The 25,290-nt window shown below is 45.5% G+C and overlaps 1 protein-coding gene across 5 annotated transcripts in view; it reads left to right on the top strand.

Moving 5' to 3' along the window:
* The window catches only part of macc1 (MET transcriptional regulator MACC1), an 80,543-nt gene that overhangs the window by 25,936 nt on the left and 29,317 nt on the right, over nt 1–25,290 (top strand). For all 5 annotated transcript variants that reach the window (XM_072509197.1, XM_072509198.1, XM_072509196.1 and 2 more), the window contains 2 exons: nt 13,351–13,465; nt 14,029–16,091. In XM_072509197.1, coding sequence (XP_072365298.1) covers nt 13,363–13,465; nt 14,029–16,091 — 2,166 coding nt within the window. In that variant the 5' untranslated portion in view covers nt 13,351–13,362. The remainder of the gene's footprint in view (nt 1–13,350; nt 13,466–14,028; nt 16,092–25,290) is intronic.

Raw genomic sequence — 25,290 nt, 5'->3', positions numbered from 1 at the left:
GTGACAGTTGGTGACCATATCAGGGATAGTGATCACAATTCAGTTAAATTCATTATTACCATGCAAAAGGACAGAGATAAAGCAGGAGTAAAAATTTTGAACTGGGGCAAGGCAAATGTTGTAGAAATGAGAAGGGACATTGCTAGAGGATAAATCTGTGGAAAACCAGTGGGAAGCACTAAAAGGAGAGATCCTAAATGTACAAAGTCGACATGTCCCCTCCAAAAATAGAGTGGTATTGCCAAATCGAGACCCCCTTGGTTGTCTTGAGGAATACAGCAGAAGATCAAACAGAAAAAGCGCACGATAGGCGTAAAGAACTAAGCACTACAGGTAGCCTAGAGGAGTATAGAAAGTGCAGGGTCAAAGTCAATAAGGAAATCAAAGGGAGGCCATGAAAAAAGACTATTAAGTAAAGAATATAAATTGAGTACACAATAATTGTTTCCAATTAAGGGGCAATTTAGGTGGCCAATCCACCTACCCTACACATCTTTGGGTTGTGGGGGTGAGACTCATGCAGACACTTGGAGAGAGTGCAAACTCCAGACAGACAATGACCCGATGCTGGGATCGAACATAGGTCCTCGGGCAGCAGTGCTAACCACTGCACCATCGTGCTGCCTCGATTAGCAAGTGAAAGAAAACCCAAAGAAATTTTACCAATATATTAATGGTAAAAGGTAAAAGAAAATGAAAGCCCATGGGATACAGGGCAATGTGGCAAACTGGATAAAAAGTTGGCTTTGTAAGAGGAAGACTTCGTAAAAGGAAACAAAGTGTTATGGTCAATGGCTGCTCTTGCAATTAGAGTTGTTTCAAGTGGTGTTTCACAGGGCTCGGTGTTGAGACCCTTACTGTTTGTTTAACGATTTGGACGTGAACATGGGGAGCATGATTGGGAATTTGCAGATGACACAAAGATTGGCCCAGTGGTGGACTCAAAACAATATAGATGGATTGGTGGAGTGGGCAATAAAATGGCAGATGGAATTTAACACCGAGAACTGTGAGGTCATGCATTTAGGGAGGTCAAACAGTTATAGGGAGTACACAATAAATAGGAATATACTAAGAGGGGTGGATGAAGCGAGAGATCTTGGATTCCGCCATTCGATCATGGCTTGAAATATAAGTGTAGATCACCTAATGAAAAATGAAATGAAATGTGCTTATTGTCACATGTAGGCTTCAAATGAAGTTACTGTGAAAAGCCCCTAGTCGCCACATTCCGGCGCCTGTTCGGGGAGGCTGTTACGGGAATTGAACCGTGCTGCTGGCCTGCCTTGGTCTGCTTTCAAAGCCAGCAATTTAGCCCTGTGCTAAACAGCCCCTAATTGTTAGCAACCCAGGGTGCATGTGCCAAAAGTGGCATGCAAGATGATTGTCCACTCTGATCAGGTGCAGCTGTAGATTCTTGTCTCTCTGAATGTAGCCAGAGAATCGCCGTCAATAGGTCCTCTGATTTATCTGTTATCTCTGCACAAGGTTCTATTCTTGGACCCCTCCTAGTTCTCATCTTCATGCTGCTCCTACGTGACATCATCTGAGAACACAACCCCTTTCCCCATGTACTCTGGCAACATCCAGCTTTACCCCCCCCCCCTTCTCTTTGACGCTCTACTTTCTCTGAATTACCTGGGAATACATTCTTGTTGGTTCTTCGTCAAGTGATGTGTAGTGACATCAGCGGAGTGTTTGTGTGAGCTTTGAGCAACCATCTTGATTATATGAGCAACGCCCTTAATGAACCTCCCGTTATATTTTACAAGAATCCAGAGTGTGAGCACCTGTGTGAGCGGAGTTTGCACGTTCTCCCTGTATCTGCGTGGGTTTCCTCCAGGTGTTCCGGTTTCCTCCCACAGTCCAAAGATGTGCAGGTTAGGTGGATTGACCATGCTAATTTGCCCTTTGTGTCCAAAAAGGTTAGGAGGGGTTATTGGGTTACGGGGATATGGTGGAAGTGAGGGCTTACAGGGGTCAGTGCAGACTCGATGGGCCGACATGCCTCCTTCTGCACTGTATGTTCTATGTTCTTGTTCTATGTTCAGATGCTGCAACAGAAGGACCAAAGGGTAATTGGCAGAAAATGAACATACTGGGCTGAATTCTCCGTCCCGCTGGGCCAGATTTCTGGTTCAGCACGTCGGCGGGATGCTGCGTTTTGCCAGCTGGTCAATGGGGTTTCCCATTATGGGGCAGCCCCACACCGTCGGGAAACCCCTGGGCTGCCAGCAAAACGGAGCATCCCGAGGGCGGTGGATCCAGCCCCCTATATTAAAATATAAAAAGCCAAAGGAGAGGATGAAATTAAAATTGTAACTATTCAGCAGTGAATTTTAAGGATTAATCCTTGGTGAATGTAGCACTCTGCAGCGAATGTAAATGTATCAATGACACGAGATTTTTAAATATCTGACCGTTCTAAAAAAAATTATGCAACTGCACCATAGCCGTTGATTAAAAGTCCAGTATTAAGACAACTTCTGCAAGAAGATTGAATAAGTTAAATTCCCCTGAATCACATGAGGCATTAGGAGTTTTATTACTTTTTGTGATTTAATTGCACATTTCAGTTGGTCACTTGAATCAGATATGAAAATTCATCCTAATGGAAATGCCAGAAGTAGCATATGTGGCAGCTATTCCATCAGTTGTACTCTAGAAATGAAGTGCACAGCTGTTTTTGCAGTGATGAACCTAGATTTTTTTTCTTAAAGAGGGGGAATTGAGAGCCAGAAACACAGCCCACATAAATGGAGGACAGGGAATTGCAGCAATTAAGTTGAAGACAATGGTGGAGGCAGCTGGTGGCATGGGGCTGGAGTGGAGAGAATAGGACTCTCGCTCCTTATTCTATGTACCAGAAACATGTGTATATATAAACAAAGTCAAAGATGTAAGACGATACTTTGAATGTGAGCATTTGCAGATAATTAAGACTTTACAGATCCAGAGAGAGGGGTAATCCCAGGTTAAAGAGGTGTGAGTTGTCTCAAGCCAGGACAGTTGGTAGGATTTTGTAAACCCAGGCCAGATGGTGGGGGGCGATGTAATGCAACATTAATCCAAGGTCCTGGTTGAGGCCGTACTCATGTGCACCTCAATCCCACCCACAACTATTTTATGCATCAAGGCACAACTGCAAAATCAACTCTATGGCCTGGACACTCTGTAAGGTGGCTGGAAACGATCCCCCCCCCCCCCCCCACTCTCTCCCAAACAAAATCTGGTTGTCTTTTCTTGACTTCCTCTGTGGCTTCAGCAGTGCTAGAGGCAGGTCAGTGTTCCAGGGGAGGGAAGAGCAAATGCTTCAAAGACATACTGAAGCGCTCCTTGAAATGCAGCAGCATTGACGTTAATGAATAGGTGGAGTTTGCTACCAATCATTCAACGTGCCGACAAGTTGCCCATTGAGCTGCATCGAGCTTTGAGTCCCAATGCCTCAATGATGAGAAAGAGCAGCGGCACAGAAGGAAGGAAAGAAAAGCCAATCCTGCATGATGGACCCCATGATCTCATGGGATACCCGACTCTGTGTTCCCAAAGATGTGTGGGTCGAGAATCAGCCTGTTCAGTCAGATGAAGGCACGTGGCTGAAACTCGCATTCCTGAGCTGATGTCTTCCTCGAACCGAGGGACAGCTGACGATGGGACTTTGTCCAAAAAGCACTTCCTGAAATTCGGTCCTCTTGTCTCTGCCAAGTCAGAGGTGGCAGAAAAGCTTCCGGGAAGGACCTCTAGTTTTGTGGCTGAGAACCAGCTGAAAGCCAGCACGTGACAATCCGGGCACCCCAGCCACACACTCCTCCAAAACACCGTCTGCCCCACTTGTAACAGCGACACTAGATTATACACTGGACTCTTCAGTAACTGTGGGTTTTTTTTTAAATGTATATTATTCCAAACTTATATTAAAGGTTACAAAATATAAACAATTTGGGGAGCAAACTCCCTAATACACAACTATACAGTTTGTACAAATTTTTCTCTTTTTCACCCCCCTCCTCCTCCTTCCCAGGACAACAAACAGCTCCTCAAACACATCCACAAACATCCCCACCTTGCCTCGAAGCTCCGCTGAACCCCTTAATTCAGATTTGATCTTTTCCAGCTGAAAAAAGTCTCATAATTTCCCCAGTCAGGCCGCCACCCCCGGTGGCGTTGCTGACTACCACTCCCGACAGGAATCTTCACCGGGCAATCAGAGAGGCGAAGGTCACAACATCAGCCTTCCTACCCTCCATCAGCTCCGGCCTCTCCGATATCTCAAATATTGCCACCAAAGGATCCGGCTCAACCTCCTCCCCCACTATCCTTGTTAACGCCGCAAACACTCCCACCCAGAATCACTCCAACTTTTCACAGACACCACCGAAAACATATGTGCGTGATTCGCTGGTCCCCACCCACACTTCTTGTATTTGTCTTCCATACCCTGGAAGAACCCACTCATTCTTGCCCGGGTCATATGTACCCTGTGTACCACCTTGAACTGTACAGGCTCATCCTTGCGCACGAGGAGGTCGCAGTGACCCTTCGTAGTGCCTCACTCCCCATACTCCCCAGCTTATCTCCCCTCCCACTTCCCCTTAATCTTCACCACCTGCCCTCCCCTTCCACATCTGAAAGCAGCAGTCGCTCCAGCAGGATGTAACTTGGGGAATTCCTTCCAAAGCTTCCGCAAAGTCCCTTACCTGCAGGTACCTAAACTCACTTCCTCTCAGGAGCTCTACCCTCTCCTTCAGTTCACCCATACTGACAAAGCCCTCTTCTAGGCATAGATCTGTCACCTAAACCAGCCCCACTTTTCTCTCCTTCCTATACGTGCCATCTAGCACTCCCCCCCCCCCCCCCCCCCCCCCCCTCCACCCCCCCAAAAGCTCAAAACTGTAGTTTTAACACAGCAGCACCAGCACCAACATCCCTTCTATCCTGAAATGCCTCCTCAGCTGGCTGCAGACCTTTACTGTGGACTGCACCACCGGGCTCTCTGCGTATTTCCTTGGCAATGTCGCCGTCACCATAGCCCTCCAACTGGACACCCTACATGATTCTTCCTCCATCCTAACCCATTCTGCTCTCTCCCCTTTCCACCACCACCTCACCTCCATGTTAGCTGCCCAGCAATAATATAGCAGGTTAGACAATGCCAACCCTCCCTTCTGTCTCTGTAACAGGGTCCTCTGAACCCTTGGCACCTTCCCTGCCCATACAAGGGTTGAGGCAATCACATCCAGTTTTCAAAAGAAGGCGTTCGGTGCAAAGATTGGGAGTGTGGAATATGAACAGGAACCTCAGCAGAATGTTCATCTTCACCACTTGGACCCTTCCTGCCAGAGTCAAGTGCTGCGTGTCACATCTCTTCAGATCCTCCCTAACCTCCTCCACCAGCTTTGTTAGATTCCAATTATGTAGCATCACCCATTCCTTCGCTACCTGAATCCCCAGGCATCTAAACCTGTCTCTGGTCACCTTGAATGGCAACCCGCTCAAGGTTGGTTCGCCAACCCAACTTGTTCACCGGGAGCACTTCACTTTTCCCAACATTTAGCTTGTATCCCGAGAACGTCCCCAACAAGCCCATGATGCTGCGGATCCGAAACATGCGTCGTCCGTGTATAACGACACCCGATGCTCCCTTTGTCCCCTCGTAATCCCTCGCCACTCTGTCAACCCCCTAAGAACCATTGCCAGAGGCTCTATCACTAGCGCAAACAACAATGGCGACAGCGGGTACCCCAGCCTTGTTCCCCTGGGGAGTTCAAAGTTTTGTGAGCTCATGTCGTTGGTCTGCACACTTGCCATAGGTGCACGTGTAACTTGCCACAAACTACGGCCCAAAACTGAACCTTCTCTGAACCTCAAACAAGTACTGCCACTCCACCCGGTCAAATGCCTTCCACGCATCCATGGACATCACTACCTCCGGTACCTGGGCTCCCGACTGGGTCATGATCACGTTTAACAGCCTCCTTTATATTACTAAAAATCTGCCTGCCCTTTACGAAGTTTGTTTGGCCCTCCGCAACCCCCCATCCCGGGGCACAACCTTCCATCCTTCCCACTGCCAACTTAGCCAGCACTTTACATCCCTATTTAACAGAGATCTGGACCTACACGACCCACTTTCCAACGGGTGTTTCCCCTTCTTTGGTATGTGATCGTTGCCTGTGTCATCATCTCTGGCTGCTTTCCTTTCTCCAATGTCTCATTAAACGCCAGGTCTGTCGCGAACCCCCTATAGAATCCCATCGGGGCCTTCCCCGACTTCATACCCCTTTATACCGTCCATTGGGAGTGTGTGTCCCCCTCTTCCCCCCCCCCCCCCCCCGGTCCGCCCTGTACTGCTCCTTATAATAATTCCTAAATGTCTCGTTTTACTTCCCCGGCTCCGGCACCACATCCCCTGCCCCAGTCCGTATCTTCAATATTTCCCTGGACGCAGCCTGCCTTCGTAGATGATGTGCTAATATTCGACTCGCCTTCTCTCCGTATTCCTACTTCAACCTCCTTGCCCTACGCAGCTGTCCTACCGCCCTCCCCGTCGTCAACCTATCGAATTGCCCCTGCAATTGTTTCCTCTTCACCAAACCCGGTGGGCACCCTCGAGTACTCCCTATCTACCTCCATTGTCTTGTTCATTAAACGCTCATACTCCTCCCTCTTTTCCCTATCTGCATGTGCCTTGAACGAGATGACCTCCACCCGGACCATCGCTTTTAGTGCTTCCCAAAATGTAGCCGCTGACACCTCCCGGTTTGGTTCAATTCTACATAATCTTTAATCACAGCCCACACTTTATCACAAAACCCTCAATCTACCAAGAACATCTAATCAAACCTGCACCCTGGCCTCTGCTCCCATCCCGATCTAAGCCGAACCTCCAGCCAGTGGGGCGCATGGTCCAAGATTACTATCCCCACATACTCTGCCCCCACTACCCCAACCAAAACCTCCCGGCTCACCACAAAAAAGTAGATCCTTGAATACACCCTATAAACAGGTGAGAAAAAGGGAATACTCGTTTCCCCCTGGGTTCTTGAAGCGCCACAGGTCTACCATACCCACCTGTCATAAACCCGCCCAGCTCCTTTGCCATTCGTATCCTACCCATTGACCTGGGGCTCGACCCTGCTCTCGGACACAATTTAAAATCTCCTCTCATAATCAATTGATGTGTGGCCAAGTCCAGGATTTCTGCCAGCAACCCCCTTATTAAACCTACATTGTCCCAATTCAGTGCATATACATTCACCAGTACCATTGGCGCCCCCTCTAATACCCCACTCACAATCACATCGCCCACCCGGGTCCCTCACTTCCTTCGTGCTCACAAACACTGTTTTCTTGCTCAACAAAATTACCACCCCCTCCCCATGACTTTGAATCAAACCCCTAGTGGAAAACCTGTCCCACCCATCCCTTTCTCAGCCTAACCTGGTCCTTCACGCAGAGGTGCAGCTCCTGAAGAAAAACTACCTCCGCTTTTAAAGTCCTTAGGTGCGCAAAGAGATCTTTTTACCGGTCCATTGAATCCTTGCATGTTCCATGTTATCAGCTTATGCCTCCATAGGAAACCCCTACCATCCGCCATCCTCTCCTTTTGGCTCTACCCCCCATTAATGTCATCATGTACCTGGTCCATCCAAGATGGCCACTTTCTCCGCACTGACCGTGTTTCATCTCCAACCCCGCCACGTCGCAGCCCCCTCCCTCAACCCCCCCCCCCCATGGCAACCTCTCTCTGCCTTCTGCCCCACATTACTTCCGTTCACCAGCATTGCCTGCCAGCATGGCGGCGACTCCTACTGACTCCCCACCCTCACCTCTTTGTTCTGTGAAGAAGGCTCTCTCTGGACCTCACCCTCTCCCACCCAAGCAAAGACTCATCTTGAACCACAGGTCACCTTCCCCAAACATAAACAAAAAGAAAAAACACAGCCACAGGCAAAAGAGGGGGGGGGTAGGGTAAATAAAGAGACAGCCGCCCATTACAAACTTCTCACCCATACTACCCTTTGTCAACCCAACAGAAAAAAAGAAAAGAAAACCCCTCCACATTGGAGGTGAAGAAAAAAAAAACCCTCCTTCCAACCACCATTCTACCCATATACTGTATTACTTTGTCTCCCAAAATTGTTCATTCTCTCCCAGTTTGTCATCCTTGATAAAGCCATTAGCCACTTCTGGAGTCTCAAAATAATATTCCTGGCCTTTTCGCCAGGTAGATCACCCCAAACCTGATCTGCCATTGATATAACACTGCCTTGGCCCTGATGAACCCGACACGCCATTTTGCCAGTTCAGCTCCAATGTCCTGATATATTTGGACATTGTTCCCCTCCCATTTACAGTTCCGTTTCTCCCTGGCCCACTGCAAGATCTTCTCTTTCTCCACAAATATGTGGAGTCTCAGGATATCTGCCCCAGTGGCTCCCCAGCTCTTGGCTTCTGCCTTGGAGACCAGTGCGCTCTGTCCACCTCGGGGGGCCTTGTCCAGCCCCCCCCCTCCGCCATCAGCCTCGCCAGCTTCCCCGAAACTTACCTCATGGCACTTGCACCTTCCACTCCTTCAGGCAGTCCAACTATTCGCAGATTCTGCCTCCTCGACTTGTTTTCCTGCTCCACCCACTTTGCTCTCACCGTCTTCCAAAGGTCTCCTAAGAGTTCCGCCTCCAGTGCCAGCACTCTGTCGCTGTGTTCAGAGATCACCCCCTCAATCTCTCAGATCTGCGATCCCTGTGCATCCTGACATTTTTCTAGCCGTTCCATCGAGCCCTTCAGGTGTGCCACAGCCCTTTCGAAGGATTTTGATCGATCTTCCTGCATCTCCATCCTCTGCTGATGGACCGCTTCCTTGATGAAGGTCATCAACGGTTCCATCTGGTGCTTTCCAACTTGCACTGTCCCTTCCCCCTCCGCCATCTTTCCACTAACTGCTGCGCCACAGGTCTCTTCCAACTCCTTGGCCAGATCTTTCACCTTCTGCTGGGTTTGGTAACCAGAAGACTTGCCACTCCTGGGGGGAACTTCTCCGACCTTCAGTTACATTTTTCTGTCGAAGTTGCACCCTGTTTTGGGTAAGAAGAGCTCTTTGCTGCGCCTTCAAGCAGGAGCTGCCCTGTGTGCGACCACTTGCACCATGGTCACCACCAGTAGTCCTGAGAGCTTATTTTTAATCTGGGATCAAACCATCCTCTACTCGAGGGACTCCATAAGAGAAGACCGTGCATCAACTTTGAATGTTTAAAGTGTTCATTAAACATATTGTCAAGTACCCAAATGATTATCCTTGCACAACCACAAGGCCTTTCTCTTCTTATTACACCGATTGTGGTACTGCCCCTGTGGTTTCAACAGAGCTAGAGGCAGGCTGCTTGTTCCCTGCTCAGCTGCTTGTGGCTTGACACCCTTTTGTGTTTTGGAGTCTGGGAGAACCCCGCCAAAAATATCCTGCCTGTCTGGGGGCACACTTGGCTAGTGAACAGAAATCGGCATGTGGGTCTCTGACTGAGGGAAGATTGAGAAGAAGGAGTGAAACGTTCTGAGCAGAGTCCCCACCTCACTGTCTCCTTTCTCCATCTCCCTGCTCATGGCCTCCCACACTTGCTCACTCATCAGAACTGAGGGCACTTTACTGAACAGCGAAAGTGAGGCTTTCCTCCATCTGACTTATGCTGGTCGACTAAATGTTGTGGCCATTGATTTAAAAAAAAAAAAAAAAAAAAAATTTGGAGTACCCAATTCATTTTTTCCAATTAAGGGGCAACTTAACGTGGCCAATCCACCTAGCCTGCACATCTTTGGGTTGTGGGGGCGAAACCCACGCAAACACGGGGGGAATGTGCAAACTACACACAGCCAGTGACCCAGAGCCGGGATCGAACCTGGGACCTCGGCGCCGTGAGGCAGCAGTGTTAACCGCTGCGCCACCGTGCTGCCCCTGTTGTGGCCATTGATGACCATAAGTATGCATTTGGTTACTTGCTGCATCTGATGCTTCTTTTGATGGAGGTGAGCATCAGTGCTAAGATCTGAGACATTATAGTAGAGATATCTCTCCTTTTTATCAGAACTTAACCCTCTCATGCTGCTACTTCACAATAGTCCCCTTTATCAACAAACCCAGAAGCTCAGCATCTTCATGGGATGTGGGTGTTTATTGCCCTTAACGTCCCTCAGAAATGGCTCACCAAGAGTCAAGCACATTGCTGTGAGTCTGGCCAGACCAGGTAAGGATAGCAGATTTTCCTTCCTTAAAGGACATTAGTGAACCAGATGGCGATTGATTTTATAAAAAAAAAAAAAAAAAATTTTTTTTTACGACAATAGATCATTGTTTCATGGTCTCTTTAGACTTTTATTTCCAGGGTTATTTGTTGAACTTAAATTTTGCCACCTGCCATGGTGGGATTCAAACTTGGGTCTCCAGAGCATTACCCTGGTCCTCTGGATTACTAGTTCAGTGACAATAACACTGCACCACCACCCCAAATGATGGCCACTGAACAACGTGTGGAAGATACTCTTGCAGGGGCTCTCCATTGCTGTCTCGACCATCTGGCCCTGCTCTTTGCGATGTGTACCTCCCCATGTACCTGCTCCCCTACCCTCTTGGAGGCCTAGCTGAGGTGTGCATATGAGCTGGTGAGATGTATGTTACTCATGTGTTGGTGATTCCTTGGCTATCGTGACCTCTTCGAACAGGTCATCTTCCTTTGACACCAACACCTGAGGAACGCTTGCAGAGCCTAGGGGCAGTGAAATATATGAATTAGAATCGATAAGTCTCCCAAGTCATCATTTGTGCCTTCCATAACATTTTTGTGGTAGAGCGATAAGTGTGTTGTATGCCATGTGGCTTTTTGATCTCTAATACTATCACTAGATAGTTGGAAGATTGCCATCTCTCCAACACCAATGACCGTGAATGTCTAGATTCTGCATATATATCTCCAGTGTAATGGTCAATATTATCATGACTGGTGGCTACTCTCAATTCTCTCCCTTGCCCTGTATTCTGTGCTGACTTCATGGGGGGGGGGGGGGGGGGAAGAGCGAGAGCGAGTTGAGTGTGAGAAATGGAATATGCTGAGAGTTTGGCAGGGTACATTTGTGAAGGGTCACTCAGAGGAATGGATATCTAATGGTAATAAAAAGAGAGGGTTTGTCAGTGGTCGTTGTGCAGATTGGCATGTGAGGTTCTTCCTGGAATGATGGACGTGGGTAGACCTGCAAGCTGTTTATTGTCTGAGGAGTGTTTGTGGAGGAATGGGCTAAAAAAAAGTCAATGTGAGGTTTCGCAATAGAATGTTGTCATACAACTTAACTTTTGTTCCCTGGTGATGGATTTTAATCCCTGGCGCCACTGTATCCAGGGAGGGAGGGACCATAATTCTGCTCTCCACCTGTACCATTTCTAGCCATGTCTGCTTGGTTTCTCCCATCTGCTGCATTCAAAATCCTCTCTGCTCTTGCAAACCACAGTTCATAGAATCCCTACAGTGCAGAAGGAGGCCATTCGGCCCATCAAGTCTGCACCGACCCTCTGAAAGGGCACCCTATCTAGGCACACACCCTATCCCGTAACCCAGTAACCCTTTGTCCAGAGATGCATCAGAGAACTGTGGGGTAGCCTTCCTTCATTAACAATCCATCCGAGCACGTTACACTTGTATAATAGATCAATTCTAACCTTGGTAGGGTTCTTTTTAACTCTTGCAGCTTCAGCAGTAGGATGTGATTCGTCATCATGCTTGGCTGCTCTAATCTTTCAGGAAACGCAGATGTGGGGTGATAATGTCAGAGCTCCATGAAAAAGCCACTGGGAAATCAGTTGTTCAAACTTTCATGTTCCTGATGCACTGTCAGCTTCCCCCACTGACTGTGACTTGTAAGCAAGACACAAAAGGCTGAATTATAACCTTTTGATCCAGAGGTTCATCATTTGTGTTTGTTTACTCAATACGTAAGAATCCTGTGCGATGTTTACAAGTGAATGATTTGAATCTGAAGCAGAAACTGTATTATGGAATCCCAAATCATGAGGATGATCATTATATATAATATATATATAAAACGAATATGAACTTGAATGTTTTCTTAAAATGGTTCCCACATGACCGATATACCTGGTCATTTGCATTAAGCTACAGGACCCATGCACTAACTGAGTTTTGTGCCCGAGTTGTGAATGCAGCCGATGACTTTCCTGAGTGGAGGAGCAGGACGGTCATCAGCTGCCCCATGACTACACACACATTCTTTCAAGCTGTTCACCACACTTGCAATTTCATTACACAATTACATGGGGTGGACCTTGGCCTCTTGTTGCCTGTGCATAAAAGTATCTGAGCTGGATCGAGTCGACTTCACATTCTGTACGTATGCTTCCTGGTTGCAATTGTCAACCTTGCATATATACGTCAATATCACCTCAGCACATGGTTGACAGTGAGCACTGGGGTGATTTGCTACATGAAAAGAATGATCTCAAGCTGACAGTTCTTGAAACCAGTGCGTAAGTACTAGTCGAGTCCAGCTGCTTGCTTGGAATGTAACCAAATAGCAAACATGTTAGCGCACAATAAAGCAAACTGCTCTCTGTAATAAACAAATACTTGCAAGTGATTTCAGGGCAATTGATATCTGTGGTGATGTGCATCAATGTAAATGCATGTAGACGAGCTAGACACTAGAGGGAGCACCAGAAACATCACACACACACACTCAGCCAATAGATAGGTTAGATAGGACGCGACCAATGGACATTCACGATACACAAGGAGGTGACATGACCACAGGGAGGCATTATACCAACCCATATATAAAGGACACCACACACATGATCTGCCTATTTCCAGTGCAGACAGTCAGTGAGAAGAGACACTGGGTTGATTCAGTATTACACCCACCACGTGGATTGCAGCAGCTGGTTAGTCAGTCTGGGTAGCTATAGTAGGATTAGCAGTAGTGTCAAACCCACGTAATAGAAGTGTAAATAGTTTAATAAACGTGTTGAAGTTATCTCCACGTCTGAATCTTCCTTTGTCAAGTGCACCACAAGGAAGCCGCTTATGTTACACCTACAACATAACAAATCGTGCAATGCCCCCCCCCCCCCCCCCCCCCCAGTGGTCGTGTCACCTCCTTGTGTATCGTGAGTGTCCATTGGTCGCGTCCTATCTAACTTATCTATTGGTTGAGTGTGTATGTGATGTTTCTGGTGCTCCCTCTAGTGTCTAGCTAGCCTACATGCATTTACATTGATGCACATCACCACAATATCAATTATAATTTTTGATAATAAAATCATAATGTTTACAATATGTCTTTATTTTTTGACAGAACTAGAATAAAATGGCTGTCAGGGCACATTCTCCTCGTCATACCCGCAGCAGGTCAGAAGGAACACTGATTGATCTGGATGAAAACCCATCAACAAATAACGTATTTTTAAAAGGTATTGAAAATTCATATACCGTATAGAAAATTCTTGCTCCAGTTCTGGTTTATTTCAGGCTCTTTGTAGGTCGATTCATTTTTAGCTAACAAAATATTTTGCAATAAATTTAGTGTTTGAGTTGCCGCCACAAGGCAGCCCGTGTTAGCAGTGAGACAACTCACATCTTATTGCCTTCCATCTCCAATCAGCACACCTGTGATCTATCTGAGTGTAGGTGCCAACATCACAGTTGCCCAAAATTTGTTTGCTTCGCTAGTGAGCCACATGGGAATTTGTGGTAGTCTATAAGGCTAATTTAAATGAGGCTCAAAGTCCAATTTTGATTAGGCCTCCTGCTTATCTGTTCTGGCACGGGGATTATTCTTTATGACAGGATTACACTGGCAGACTGGCACTATGCAGTTTCTATCTCTCAATGTACAAAATTCAAAATGTGCACTGATTATTATCGATAGGTGTCTTTCACTATTTTGATTCACTTGCTTGTGACTTCTTTGTGTTTTCTGATTTGTTCTTTCAGAATTTTCTAACCCACTTTTATTTCTTTCATCCCCTGATAGATAACAGCAACTTTCATGAAATTTCACATGGGCAAGACACAGATTTGCCAAAAGACTGGAATGAATCCGTATTTGATTCTCCTAGCCATCCAGTTTCTCAGAACACAAACCCATTTTGGAATGGTTTATCAGAATCAAACCCATTTCTAGATGACATTACCAAAATGGGTGACAAGCGATCATGCCCAGTGTCGGCGTTAACAGACGACTCACTATTGCTGTTTGAAAATCCAACAATTGCAGATTCTGTTAGCTCTTCAACTGATGATTTGGAACTTGACCACCTAATCTATATTGGAAAACCTTTTGCCAAGCATCATGGAAGGTGGAAAAGTGCTTCGGATATTTTGGATTTTTCGAACAAAGAAGACGTTCCTCAGAATAATCGCCCAGTGAGCCAATTTATGGTTCCAAATTTGGAATCATTTCAAAATAACAGAGAAGCCTATAAAATGGCATGGTTGAACCATAGGCAACTAACCAGATCATGTCTTGATTTGGATATGATAAGCCAAAACCCCGGCTGGGGGCAAACACAGGCTATTGAAACCCACATTGTTTGTAAGATGGACCATAAAGGGGGATCACTTCAGTTGCCTGAATCCGACATAAGTGTCCATATACCTGAAGGTCATGTTATACCAGGGGAAATCCAGGATGTTGCGATAAAATCCTTGCTTGACCCACCTCAGATATTGAACAATGATCATTGTACAACAATTGGTCCATTACTGGAGCTAAAACTGAGCAATTTCAATACTAACGGTTTTATTTCTTTGGAAATGAAGGTGACAGCTGGTGTGAAATCTGATCCTATGAGTCAAGTTATGACTGAAATTGTGTGCCTTTGCAGTGATAGTAAAGAGGGCCCTTTTGAAAAGGTGCACAACATATATGTATATAAAGATGTTATGCAAATAAATCTGGAAAATCTGGGTCCTTGTATGTATATCGTAGCAGCTATTCAAGCTAAAACCATTCAGCCTCCTGCATTGACAATCTGGGACTATCTTAACAAAATGATTACCATTGGCATTTATGGGCCTAAACACATTCATCCAGTTTTTACAGCAGTTTGCATAATCTTTGGCCACAATCAAGTTCCACAAAAGCTTACAGATGTTAAGAAAAACACAAAAAATGTGCCGCCAGTTGTTCTTCAACTTTGGGGAAAGCATCAGTTTGAGTTAGATAGGCCACAAGATTGCGAAATTTCAATTTTTCCCAATGACTCACGGTACGAAGTACAAGGAGCTGATCAGAATGAAAAAATTCAAAGAACTTTGCTAAAAATAGGTCGAACAATTCGACAGCAATTTTCTTTGTCGATGTGCAAATCTGGAGAAATCCATTCATTTCAACTTGGGATTCAAATCATAGGAGCCAATCAGGATGTACTAACAACATTCAGTGTCCAGACACCCAACCCAACACCTAAATCAAATGTGAAAAGGCGTTTCCAGAGATGGAAAGAACCACTAACAGCTGCCCCTCCAGGTGAACCATCGCCAGTTAAATATCCCATGTTTCAAGAGAGGCCAGTAAATATTCTTAAATATGGCGTGGCATTGAAACCTCTGCTGAGGCAACCAAAGATTGAATACTTACTGGAATATTTTAAGGGTGACACCATTGCACTTCTTGGGATGGACAAAGTTAAAGCAATTGGTCAAACAAAGATTAAAGAATGGTATGTTGGTTTCTTACGAGGAAAGATTGGCCTTGTACACTGCAAAAATGTGAAGGTCATTTCTAAGGAACAGGTCATGGACTTTTCAGATGTAAAGATTACAACCAAGATGCTGCTCAATCAAATTATGATTCCTCTTAGGAAATTGACTTATATGTATTCATCCATCCGTACACTCATCACTGAGAATATTTCCAGTTGGAAGGAATTTGCTGAAGTTCTTGGATACACTGATCTCTCACTGGATGAAATATGCAGAAGACCTGTTGAGTGTGAATCGGAACGAGTTGCATGTACATTAGAGAAGCTGAAAGAAGACTGCCACACTAGTGACAGTAGGGTGAAAAGAAAATTTCTATATGAAGTTGTTCTGGTAAGTAGTCTTGATAAGGCTGTCATTTTAGTGCAGCATGGTGATAGGGGGCATACTTCATTCAAATATTGCCGTTCTTTAGATGAAATGTTAAACTGAGATCCGTCTGTCTGTCCATTGGTTCAGATTACATTGGACATTCTACGAAGGACAGTTTTCCGAATGTCATTATTCTTCCTTTCTTCCCAAAGCAAATTCACCAAAAATCGTATTATTTGGCCATTTAATCTCTTTACGGTTTATGGGACTTCAGAGTGGAACATGACAGTTGCGTTCCCCCAAGAAACCCATGAGAGGTTTACGTGGCTAATCACACCTTCAGAGATCTAATGAGATCTGCGAGATGTAGCGATCTGGTTCCCACCCACAATGGGTGGGACCTAAATTTGCATATTCAAGTGAGCAGTTAGGATCATTTGAATGTGTCTCTGCTGGATCCATCCGACCCCCGGAATTGAATCCCCTCACCTCCGAGACCCCGACTGGGCGTCATTTAGCAATGATCTCCACAATTGGGTTGGGGGGGTGGGAGGGTATCCCAGGCAATTGGAGGCCCCTGACACCCAGGGTGCCCATGTGGCATTGCCAGGCTTACAGGGTACTGCCAGGATGACAATGCCCAACTGGCATCTTGCCCATGCCAGGGATCACCCTATCCTTATGAAGTAGGGGGACTCGATAACCCCCTAATCTGTACGTTGAGGGGTCCAGGGGTCACGGAGGGGAGGGTGAGAGATGGGGCGCATTTTTAAATGTTACGGCCGGTGAGCGGAGCTCCTCTGTGCAGGAAATGGAGGCAGGTTCCGCCTCTGTAGGGCAAACCTCACCGAGGCCTGAAAAAGAAAAAGGTTCTGGTTTAATCACGGGGTCGCTCTCTGCCAGTGCCGGGAAACACACCGCTGAACGCGCCCGCAATGGGTCACTTTTCTTTTCCTGTTAAACGTGTGCCAAATGTATGTGCTCTTACTGCCTGTAATTATTGTGTTTTGTGTGGAAAGTGGTGTGCCTTTTCTTACCTTGAAATGTTTATTCAAATGAAATAATTCAGCAGCAAACTTTGAGAGTTTAAAATTTATTCTTGCACACTTACCCTGAAATAACTCCCAATCATGTTCTCAGTCACGCATGCTTAAACATTGGCTACAGATAGAGAGTGCACTTTTAAAGATTACAGTTAATTCAGTGTCTGATTTACAATTTCTGTTCTCTCCAATGGATGTGGTTTTGTGAATGCATTTGATAATTTAAAGTGAAGTGAAGGATTCTCAGCAGCTTGAAGTTTTTGTAATTGAATATCTAGGCTGGTTCTCGAGTGAATTTTGAACTGGAATAGGATAAGTACTTTGAATGACTGATGGTTTGCAGATAGTTTCAGAGTCTGTTTCTCAGACTGGCTGACAGCTGGTGGTTCTGACGGATCTGCAGGTCCTGGGCTAATAACGATGTAGTCCCCTAACAGCTTTAATCACATAACTGCTAGGTTACCATTTTGAGGCCTACCCAGTCTAGTTTAGATAGTGCAGATGGGAAATTGAATGTTGCCATTTAGTTTCGATCTTCCATTTTATCCAATAGGAGAGATGGAGACAGGCAATAGATGTTGGACCATCCTTAGGAATGGGGGCGGGATTCTCTGTTGGCAGTGGCTCCCCCGGCGATTCTCCGGCCCGCGATGGGCCGAGGGGCCGCCCGTTTTCGGCGAGTGCCACCAGCGTAAAATACACCAGGTCCGCACTGGCTGACCTGACCCTTGGGGAAGGGGGGGGGGTGCGGGTGGCGGGCGAATCTGGCCCCGGGAGTGCCCCCACGGTGGACTGGCCCGCGATCGGGGCCCACCGGCGAGCCTGTGCCGTGGGGGCACTTTTTCCCTCCGCGCCGGCTGGTATAACAGTCTGCCATGGCTGGCGCAGAGAAGAACCCCCCCCCTGCGCATGGGCTGGGATGACGCCAGCACACGCTGGCGTTCCCGCGCATGCGACAACTCGTGGAGGCCCTTCGGCGCCGGCTAGCTAGCGCGGCGCCAACCCCGCCGGTGCCGGCCTAGCCCCTGAAGGTGTGGAGGATTCCGCACCTCCCGGACGGCCCGACGCTGGAGTGGTTCACGCCACTCCTCGGCGCCAGTACGGCCCGTCCCGCCGGGTAGGGGAGAATCCCACCCAGGATGTTTAAATTCCACAAATGGCTGTAACATAACTTCAATTATGTCTATATTTAATTATGTACTTACCAGAGACTTGATACCATCTGTAGACCAAAAGTCACATGCTTGCAGCCAGCCATCCTAACAGTTTGCTGGTGTACAAATTTTAAAGGGTATTTAAAATTCATATGACATGCGGTTACTGGGTATGGCAAAATTAAATGCATTGTGATGTTTCTGAGAAACCCGAGCCATTTCCATCCTCGATGGTGGGGGAGTCCAGCCTGTCGGTGCAAAAATCAAGGCTGAAACATTGTTTTTTTTCATTATTTTTTTTTCCAATTAAGGGGCAATTTAGCATGGCCAATCCACCTAACCTACACATCTTTGGGTTTGTGGGGATGAGACCCACGCAGACACTGAGAATGTGCAAACTCTACACAGACAGTGACCCTGGGCTGGAGTCAAACGTGAGCCCTCTGCACTGTGAGGCAGCAATGCTAACCACCGTGCCACCTGCTGCCGCAGGCTGAAACATTTGCAACCATCTTCAGCCAGAGTATAAAGTGAATGATATCCGTCTCATCTGAGGTCAACAGTATCACTGATTCCGGTCTGCAACCAATTCTCTTCACTCCATGTGATATCAAAAATATCACAAGGCAGCGGTTAAGGAATCCTGACAACCGGCTGGAGAACTGAAGAATTATGCTCAAAACTAGCCACGCTCCTAGCCAGGCTGTCCCAGTACATCTACCACATTGGTATTTGCACAACAATGCGCAGTATTTCCCAGATCTGTGTTGTCTACTAAAAGGACAAATCCAATCTTGCCAATTACTGTCCTATCGGTCTACTTTGCCTTCAGCAAAGTAATGGTAGGTGTCACTGACAGATTTATGAAATGGTAGTTACACACAGCAATCTGCTCACCGATGCTGAACCTAGGTTACACCAGGGCTACTCCAGACCTCATTACAGCCTTGGTCCAAACATGGACAAGAGAGCTGAATCCCAGAGGTGAAGCAAGTTTGGCTTGCCATGACATCAAGGCAAGGCAACAGTTGATTGAATATGCCATCAAGGAGACAGAGGATAATTGGTCAAGGGCATCAGGATAAACTCTCCACTGGTTAGGTCAGACCGAGAAGGATGGATGTGGTTGTTGGGAGATCAATCATCTTGACCTCGGGACTCTGCTGAAGGAGTTCCTTCGGATAATGTCCTGGACTCAACCATCATCAGCTGCTTCATCAATGATCTCCCTCCATCATAAGGTGAGAAGGAGGAATGTTTGCTTAAAACTGCATTGTGTTCAGTTCAACTTGCAACTCCTCAGATGCTGAAACAGTCAGTCCCTGCATGCAACAGTCCTGGACAGCATTCGGGTTTGGGCTGCTAAGTGGCAAGTCATAGTAATGCCACACAAGTTCCTGGCAATGACCATCTCCAACAAGAGAGAATTCCACCATCTCCCTTTACTTCCAATGGAATTACCAGGTCAGAGCCTGGGTATTTCGCCTGACTCCCCCAAATCTGCCCACCACCTACAATGTACAAGGGAGGAGTGTGAGGGGCAGCACAGTAGCATTGTGGATAGCACAATTGCTTCACAGCTCCAGGGCCCCAGGTTCGATTCCGGCTTGGGTCACTGTCTGTGCGGAGTCTGCACATCCTCCCCGTGTGTGCAAGGGTTTCCTCCGGGTGCTCCGGTTTCCTCCCACAGTCCAAAGATGTGCAGGTTAGGTGGATTGGCCATGATAAATTGCCCTTGGTATCCAAAATTGCCCTTCGTGTTGGGTGGGGTTGCTGGGTTATGGGGATAGGGTGGAGGTGTTGACCTTGGGTAGGGTACTCTTTCTAAGAGCCGGTGTGGACTCGATGGGCCGAATGGCCTCCTTCTGCTCTGTAAATTCTATGATAATACCGTCCACTTGCCTTGATGAGTGTGACTCCAACAGTACAAGAGAGCAACACCATTCAGGACAAAGCAGCCTGCTTGATTACTGCTCAACTACCTTTAACCTTCACTTCCTCCAGCGCAGGTGCACAATGTTCCATCTGCAAAAAGCACTGCAGCCGTCTGCCAGAGTTCCTTCTACAACCCCTTCCAAATCGGTGACCTATAAGCTAGAAGGACAGACAAATGACTGTGTGGTGTTTTCTGCTTGTTTAGATATACTTGCAACGGAGGCATTTAAGAAAAGATTGACTAGATTAATTTCCTGAGATGAAGAGCTTGACGTATGAGGAAAGGTTGAGCAGATGTGGTCTGTACTCGTTACAATTTAGAAGAAAGACGTAATTCTCTTGAGGGAATTTGACAGGATAAATGTGACTGTGTGGGGTTTCTTCCGAGTGCTCCAATTTCCTCCCACAGTCCAAAGGCGTGCAGGATAGGTAGAGTTATGGGGATAGGGTGGGGGAGTGGCCCTAGTTTGAGTGCTCTTTCAGAGGATGGGTGCAAACTCGATGGGCCGAATGGCCTCCATCTACAGTGGAGGGAGTCTGAGGAATCAAATTTGTTTTACTAACCATTATAGCATGATAAAGCACTAACAAGAAGATTTTGGGATGTGACAAATCGCAACAACAATTATTTTAGAAAGTTCTCCAGTGTTCATCATTCTTCTTACTCTAACCTTTTGTCTTTCTACTCCACATTCTCAATTTGGTTGACTATGCAGAAAATTACTTCTGAGAATGCAATATCAAAGATGTTTGCCAAACCTCCAGGATCTTACTAGACATTAGTTGTTCAATGTTTGAACAACAAAGCTTCTCCAATTACTCCTCTCCAGCATTATGGATTTTGCTCTTCTGTCAGCATACTGAGCCTGTGATCATTACTTTAGCTTGCTTGAACAAAAACAATTTTCGTTAACTTTATGGTACAGTTTTTGTATTTTAAGGTGAGAGATATTAGAGTTGGGGAAATGGGACACTTTTATACTTTGATGCACTGTTAGGAACAGCCTTAGGGAATGGTGCCTTTTATAGCTCCGCAAGCCGTTTGACACAAACTGATGGTCTTTCTGATGCACTGGTGTACCCTTTGCATTTCAAACACCATCTTGTAACTGTTGAGATCAAATTGTCAATTAATAAGTTAGGGATAGTTGTGTGTTGAGGGCTTGAACCCAAGTGGCAATCCTATCTCAGAAATTTAGACTCAATCAAAGTTAAGGCCCCAGGGAATAATGAGACTTATTTTACTGTGTGCAATCCTCAAATTGCTTTAATGTATTATGCAGGGTAGAAGGATTTACAGATGGTCAATATTCTAACTCTTACATGTATTAATTGAGAACACAATACCTTCAGGATTTCCTTTCAGAAGAACTAATTGATAGATTCTTGTATAAATATAAAAACTGTAGTGTCGAAGCCAAATTCTAAACTGCATATCTGCAAACCTAGCTCTTGAGCAGTGAGTTCTCGAGTATTGAGAATTCTAACAGTGTCTGTAAACAGCAGTATGATGTCCTATTTCTGTTTTATAGATAATAGTTCAGTTTTTAACATTGATTAACAATGGAAACGGAGGTATTTCAAATACAGCAGTGGAGGCAATTAATAGATAGAGTCTGACTAATTGTAGTCCTGTTGCTGTTTCCAAATACAGAATTGACTTGTACGCTGGCAGCTATGATAACAGCAAGTTGCATTAATATGAACAGAAGCAGAATCAGACAAGCCTTGATACAAAACCAATGGATACATTAGGTCTAGTGACCAAATAGAATAGTCTAAAAGGTAGGTTTCTAAGGAGGAGAGTGATTTGGAGAGGGTTAAGGAGGAAATTCCAGATCTTTGGGCCCAGAAACCCAATTGCCCATCCGTTGTGGCAAAGTGGAGAATGCACAAGTGGCCAGAAGTGGAGGAACACTGAGATGCCTGAGGACTGGAAGAGTGTTAGCAACAGGGAGGGACAAAGCTATGGAGAGATCTGAACACAAAGCCGAGAATTTTAAAATGTAGATACTGGTGGACTGTGAACTAATGTAGGTCATTGAGCACAGGAATGATGAGTGAATGCAACATGGTGTGCGTTATTATTTGGACTGCAGGTGAGTTTAAATTTATGCAAGTGGATGATGAGTGGCCAGCCAGGAAAGCAATGAAATAATGAAAAGCAGTGTTCTGTAGAAAGATCATTTAGATCTGAAACGTTAACTCTGTTTCTCTCCACAGATGCTGCCAGACCTGTTGAGTTATCCAGCATTTTCTGTTTTTATTCTACATAAGCAATGGAACAGTTGAGACTGAAAAGAAATTGGGATTGTTGTAAAAAAAAAGCATGCATGAGGGTTGAGTGGAAATGGGCAAGAATAGAGGTTTAACAAGGTGGCGGAGAGCATATGGTCATCAAGACTAGAATGATGCCGTCGTAAATACTTAACTTAAGAATGTGGCCAGGGTGTGGGATAAAATCAGTGGCTAGGGAAACGTAGTTCAGGTAGGGGAAGAAGACGATTCCTTCGGTCTTCCCAGTGATTAATTGGAGTGAATTTTAACTCCTCACACAAAGACAGTAGAAGGATCAAGAATGGTGGTGGTTAAGATAGTTCGGTGTTTCCAGTATACATGTGGAAGCTATCACTGTTTTCCGATGATGTCACCTCAAACAAAGACAGTAGAAGGATCAAGAGTGGTGGTGGTTAAGATAGTTCGGTGTTTCCAGTATACAAATGGAAGCTGACACTTTTTCCCATGATGTCACGAGTTGCAGTATGTAAGTCAGAAATCAGAGGGGACCAAGGATTGATCCTTGGAGAACTGCAGATGCAATGCTGCCAGAGTGGGAAGGAAAGCCATTTGCAAGTCGAGCTTAAAAGATAGTATAACAAGACAAAATAATTGAGTCACCCAGTGATATGGGAAGAAATTATATTTTGTCTGTTTTCTATCGATATAATTTTGACGGCAGAGCAGGATAATTGGGAAATTAAGGAAAATGTGAGTGTAACTTATTTCAATTGTGGTTTCTCCTTTGTCAAGCCTGAGTAATGAGTACATATCTACCAGTCATATTAATATTGCACCGTCAAAACTTTATTTATTGTCTACAGTTATTTTTTTATATACTAGAACTTGGCTAAGCACACAGGGAACAGTCAAAATTTAATGTGACGATGGTGGTACTGGAAACGTTTTAAACTTTATTCTGTGCCAAATGTGTCTACTCTGTAGTTTATAGCCCCCCTTCTTGAAAGCTGAGACCTTCTTTGCATCCTGTGATACTGTGCCCTCTTGGTTGCTATTTTGGTTCATGTGCTATTAGCGGAGTCCTGGCCTGAAAGGATGTTGGCGGATCAGCTGTATCAATGTGTATCTCAATCAGTTTGTATGAAGGACTCAATCTTTGAATTATATATCAGGTGATAAGTACTTAAATTCCTATTAGTGACATTGGTGTTCTAAATTCAAACACTAAGCTCCTGGGCCACCCATGTGATGTTGTTGTAAATAGGGCAGATTACAATCCATCCTTAATATAAATAATTTCAGTTTAAACTGTCCTGACTGCAAGTCTCTTTAGAGGCACAGCATGTTGAGGCAATTTGCCCTTTCTCATTTAATCACCGAGATGCCAGTTAACTGACATTCCCTTTACAGTGTACTTTACTGTAATATGGTTGCTTTTTGATCTTAGCGCATTATAAATTGTCAGGGAAGTAAGTATTCATTTTAGAATGATCACTCCATGTTTATCAGCCTCTTGTCCATCACCCTGTAAATGATATAAAGCACTCTGAATGTCTTATTGCTGTTCCAGGCGTCTCACTTGAAATGACTTTCTACAACAACTGGAATTTATGTCGCACATTTTAACATCACAAAATGTCCCAAGGTGTTTAAAGGAGCCTTATCTGACAAATTAGACACTCATTCAGATATTGGGACAAGACATTGTTCAGAAGTGAAAATTAGGGAATGACTTAAATGGTGTAAGAGGTAGAAAATTGGGGAGGAAATTCCAGAGCTTTGGGATCGAGTAAGTTGAAGGTGTCGCTACTAATGTTCCCATCACTGATCCCTTATTTGGAGAGTGTGACACCGTGTGACACACCGGGGAAGCATTTTCTCAGCATGTACCCTCCCAATCCCCTTAAAACATTTTAGTTCACACCTCATTCATACAACTCCACAAAGCATAGGCAGAGTCTATTGAATTTCCATTCATAATAACCTATCCCTCATCCCAGGAACTAGGGTCGTCAATCTTTGTTGCACTCCCATGAGGGTTAAGGAATCAAAATTACACCCAGCACTCCCAAGTATAATTGGAAAATACCCAACTATTTGGGACAATTTAGTGTGGCCAATCCACCTACCCTGCACATCTTTGTGTTGTGGGGGCGAGACCTATGCAGACACTGGGAGAATGTGCAGTTTCCCAGGGCTGGGATTGAATCCGGGTCCTCAGCGCCTTGTGCATACTTGTAGCAAGGTTTCTTTATCCTTGCATTTCAATCACTTTGTAACAAAAGCTAACCTACCATTTGCCTTCCTAATTTGCTGTTATCTGCTGGTTAACACTCTTATTCATGTACAATGATACCCAACTCCCCCCAAATGCAAGCATTTCCCAGTCTCTCTCCATTCAAAAAATATTGTGCTTTTAATTTGTCCGACCAAAATGGATAACTTCACCACGCTACATTCCATATGTCCTAGCCGACTCACTCAACCTGTTCATATACCTCTGCAGCCTCTTTACATCCTCCTCTTGGCTTACTTTCCCACCTAGCTTTGTCTTGTCAGCAAACTACCTGCTGCCAATGCTAAATTGGGTAGATTTAGAACTGATCTGAAAATTCATGACTGGGCTTCCATGAAGCACTGTGGGCCATCAGCAGCTGCAGAATTGTACTCGACCGCAATCTGTAAACTTGTGATTGGACAAATTCCTCAATATACCATTAATACCAGCCCAGCGAATTAAAAGCAAATTAGTGCGGATGCTGGACTCTGAAACAGAAAATACTGGACAATCTCAACTGGTCTTACAGCATCTGAAGAGAGAAGGGAGCTAATGTTTCGAGTCTGGATGGC

This window comes from Scyliorhinus torazame, chromosome 6 (genome assembly GCF_047496885.1).
Source record: "Scyliorhinus torazame isolate Kashiwa2021f chromosome 6, sScyTor2.1, whole genome shotgun sequence".
Lineage (NCBI taxonomy): Eukaryota > Metazoa > Chordata > Chondrichthyes > Carcharhiniformes > Scyliorhinidae > Scyliorhinus > Scyliorhinus torazame.
The sequence above is the reverse complement of the archived record's forward strand: the minus strand, read 5'-3'. Positions and strand labels throughout refer to the sequence as shown.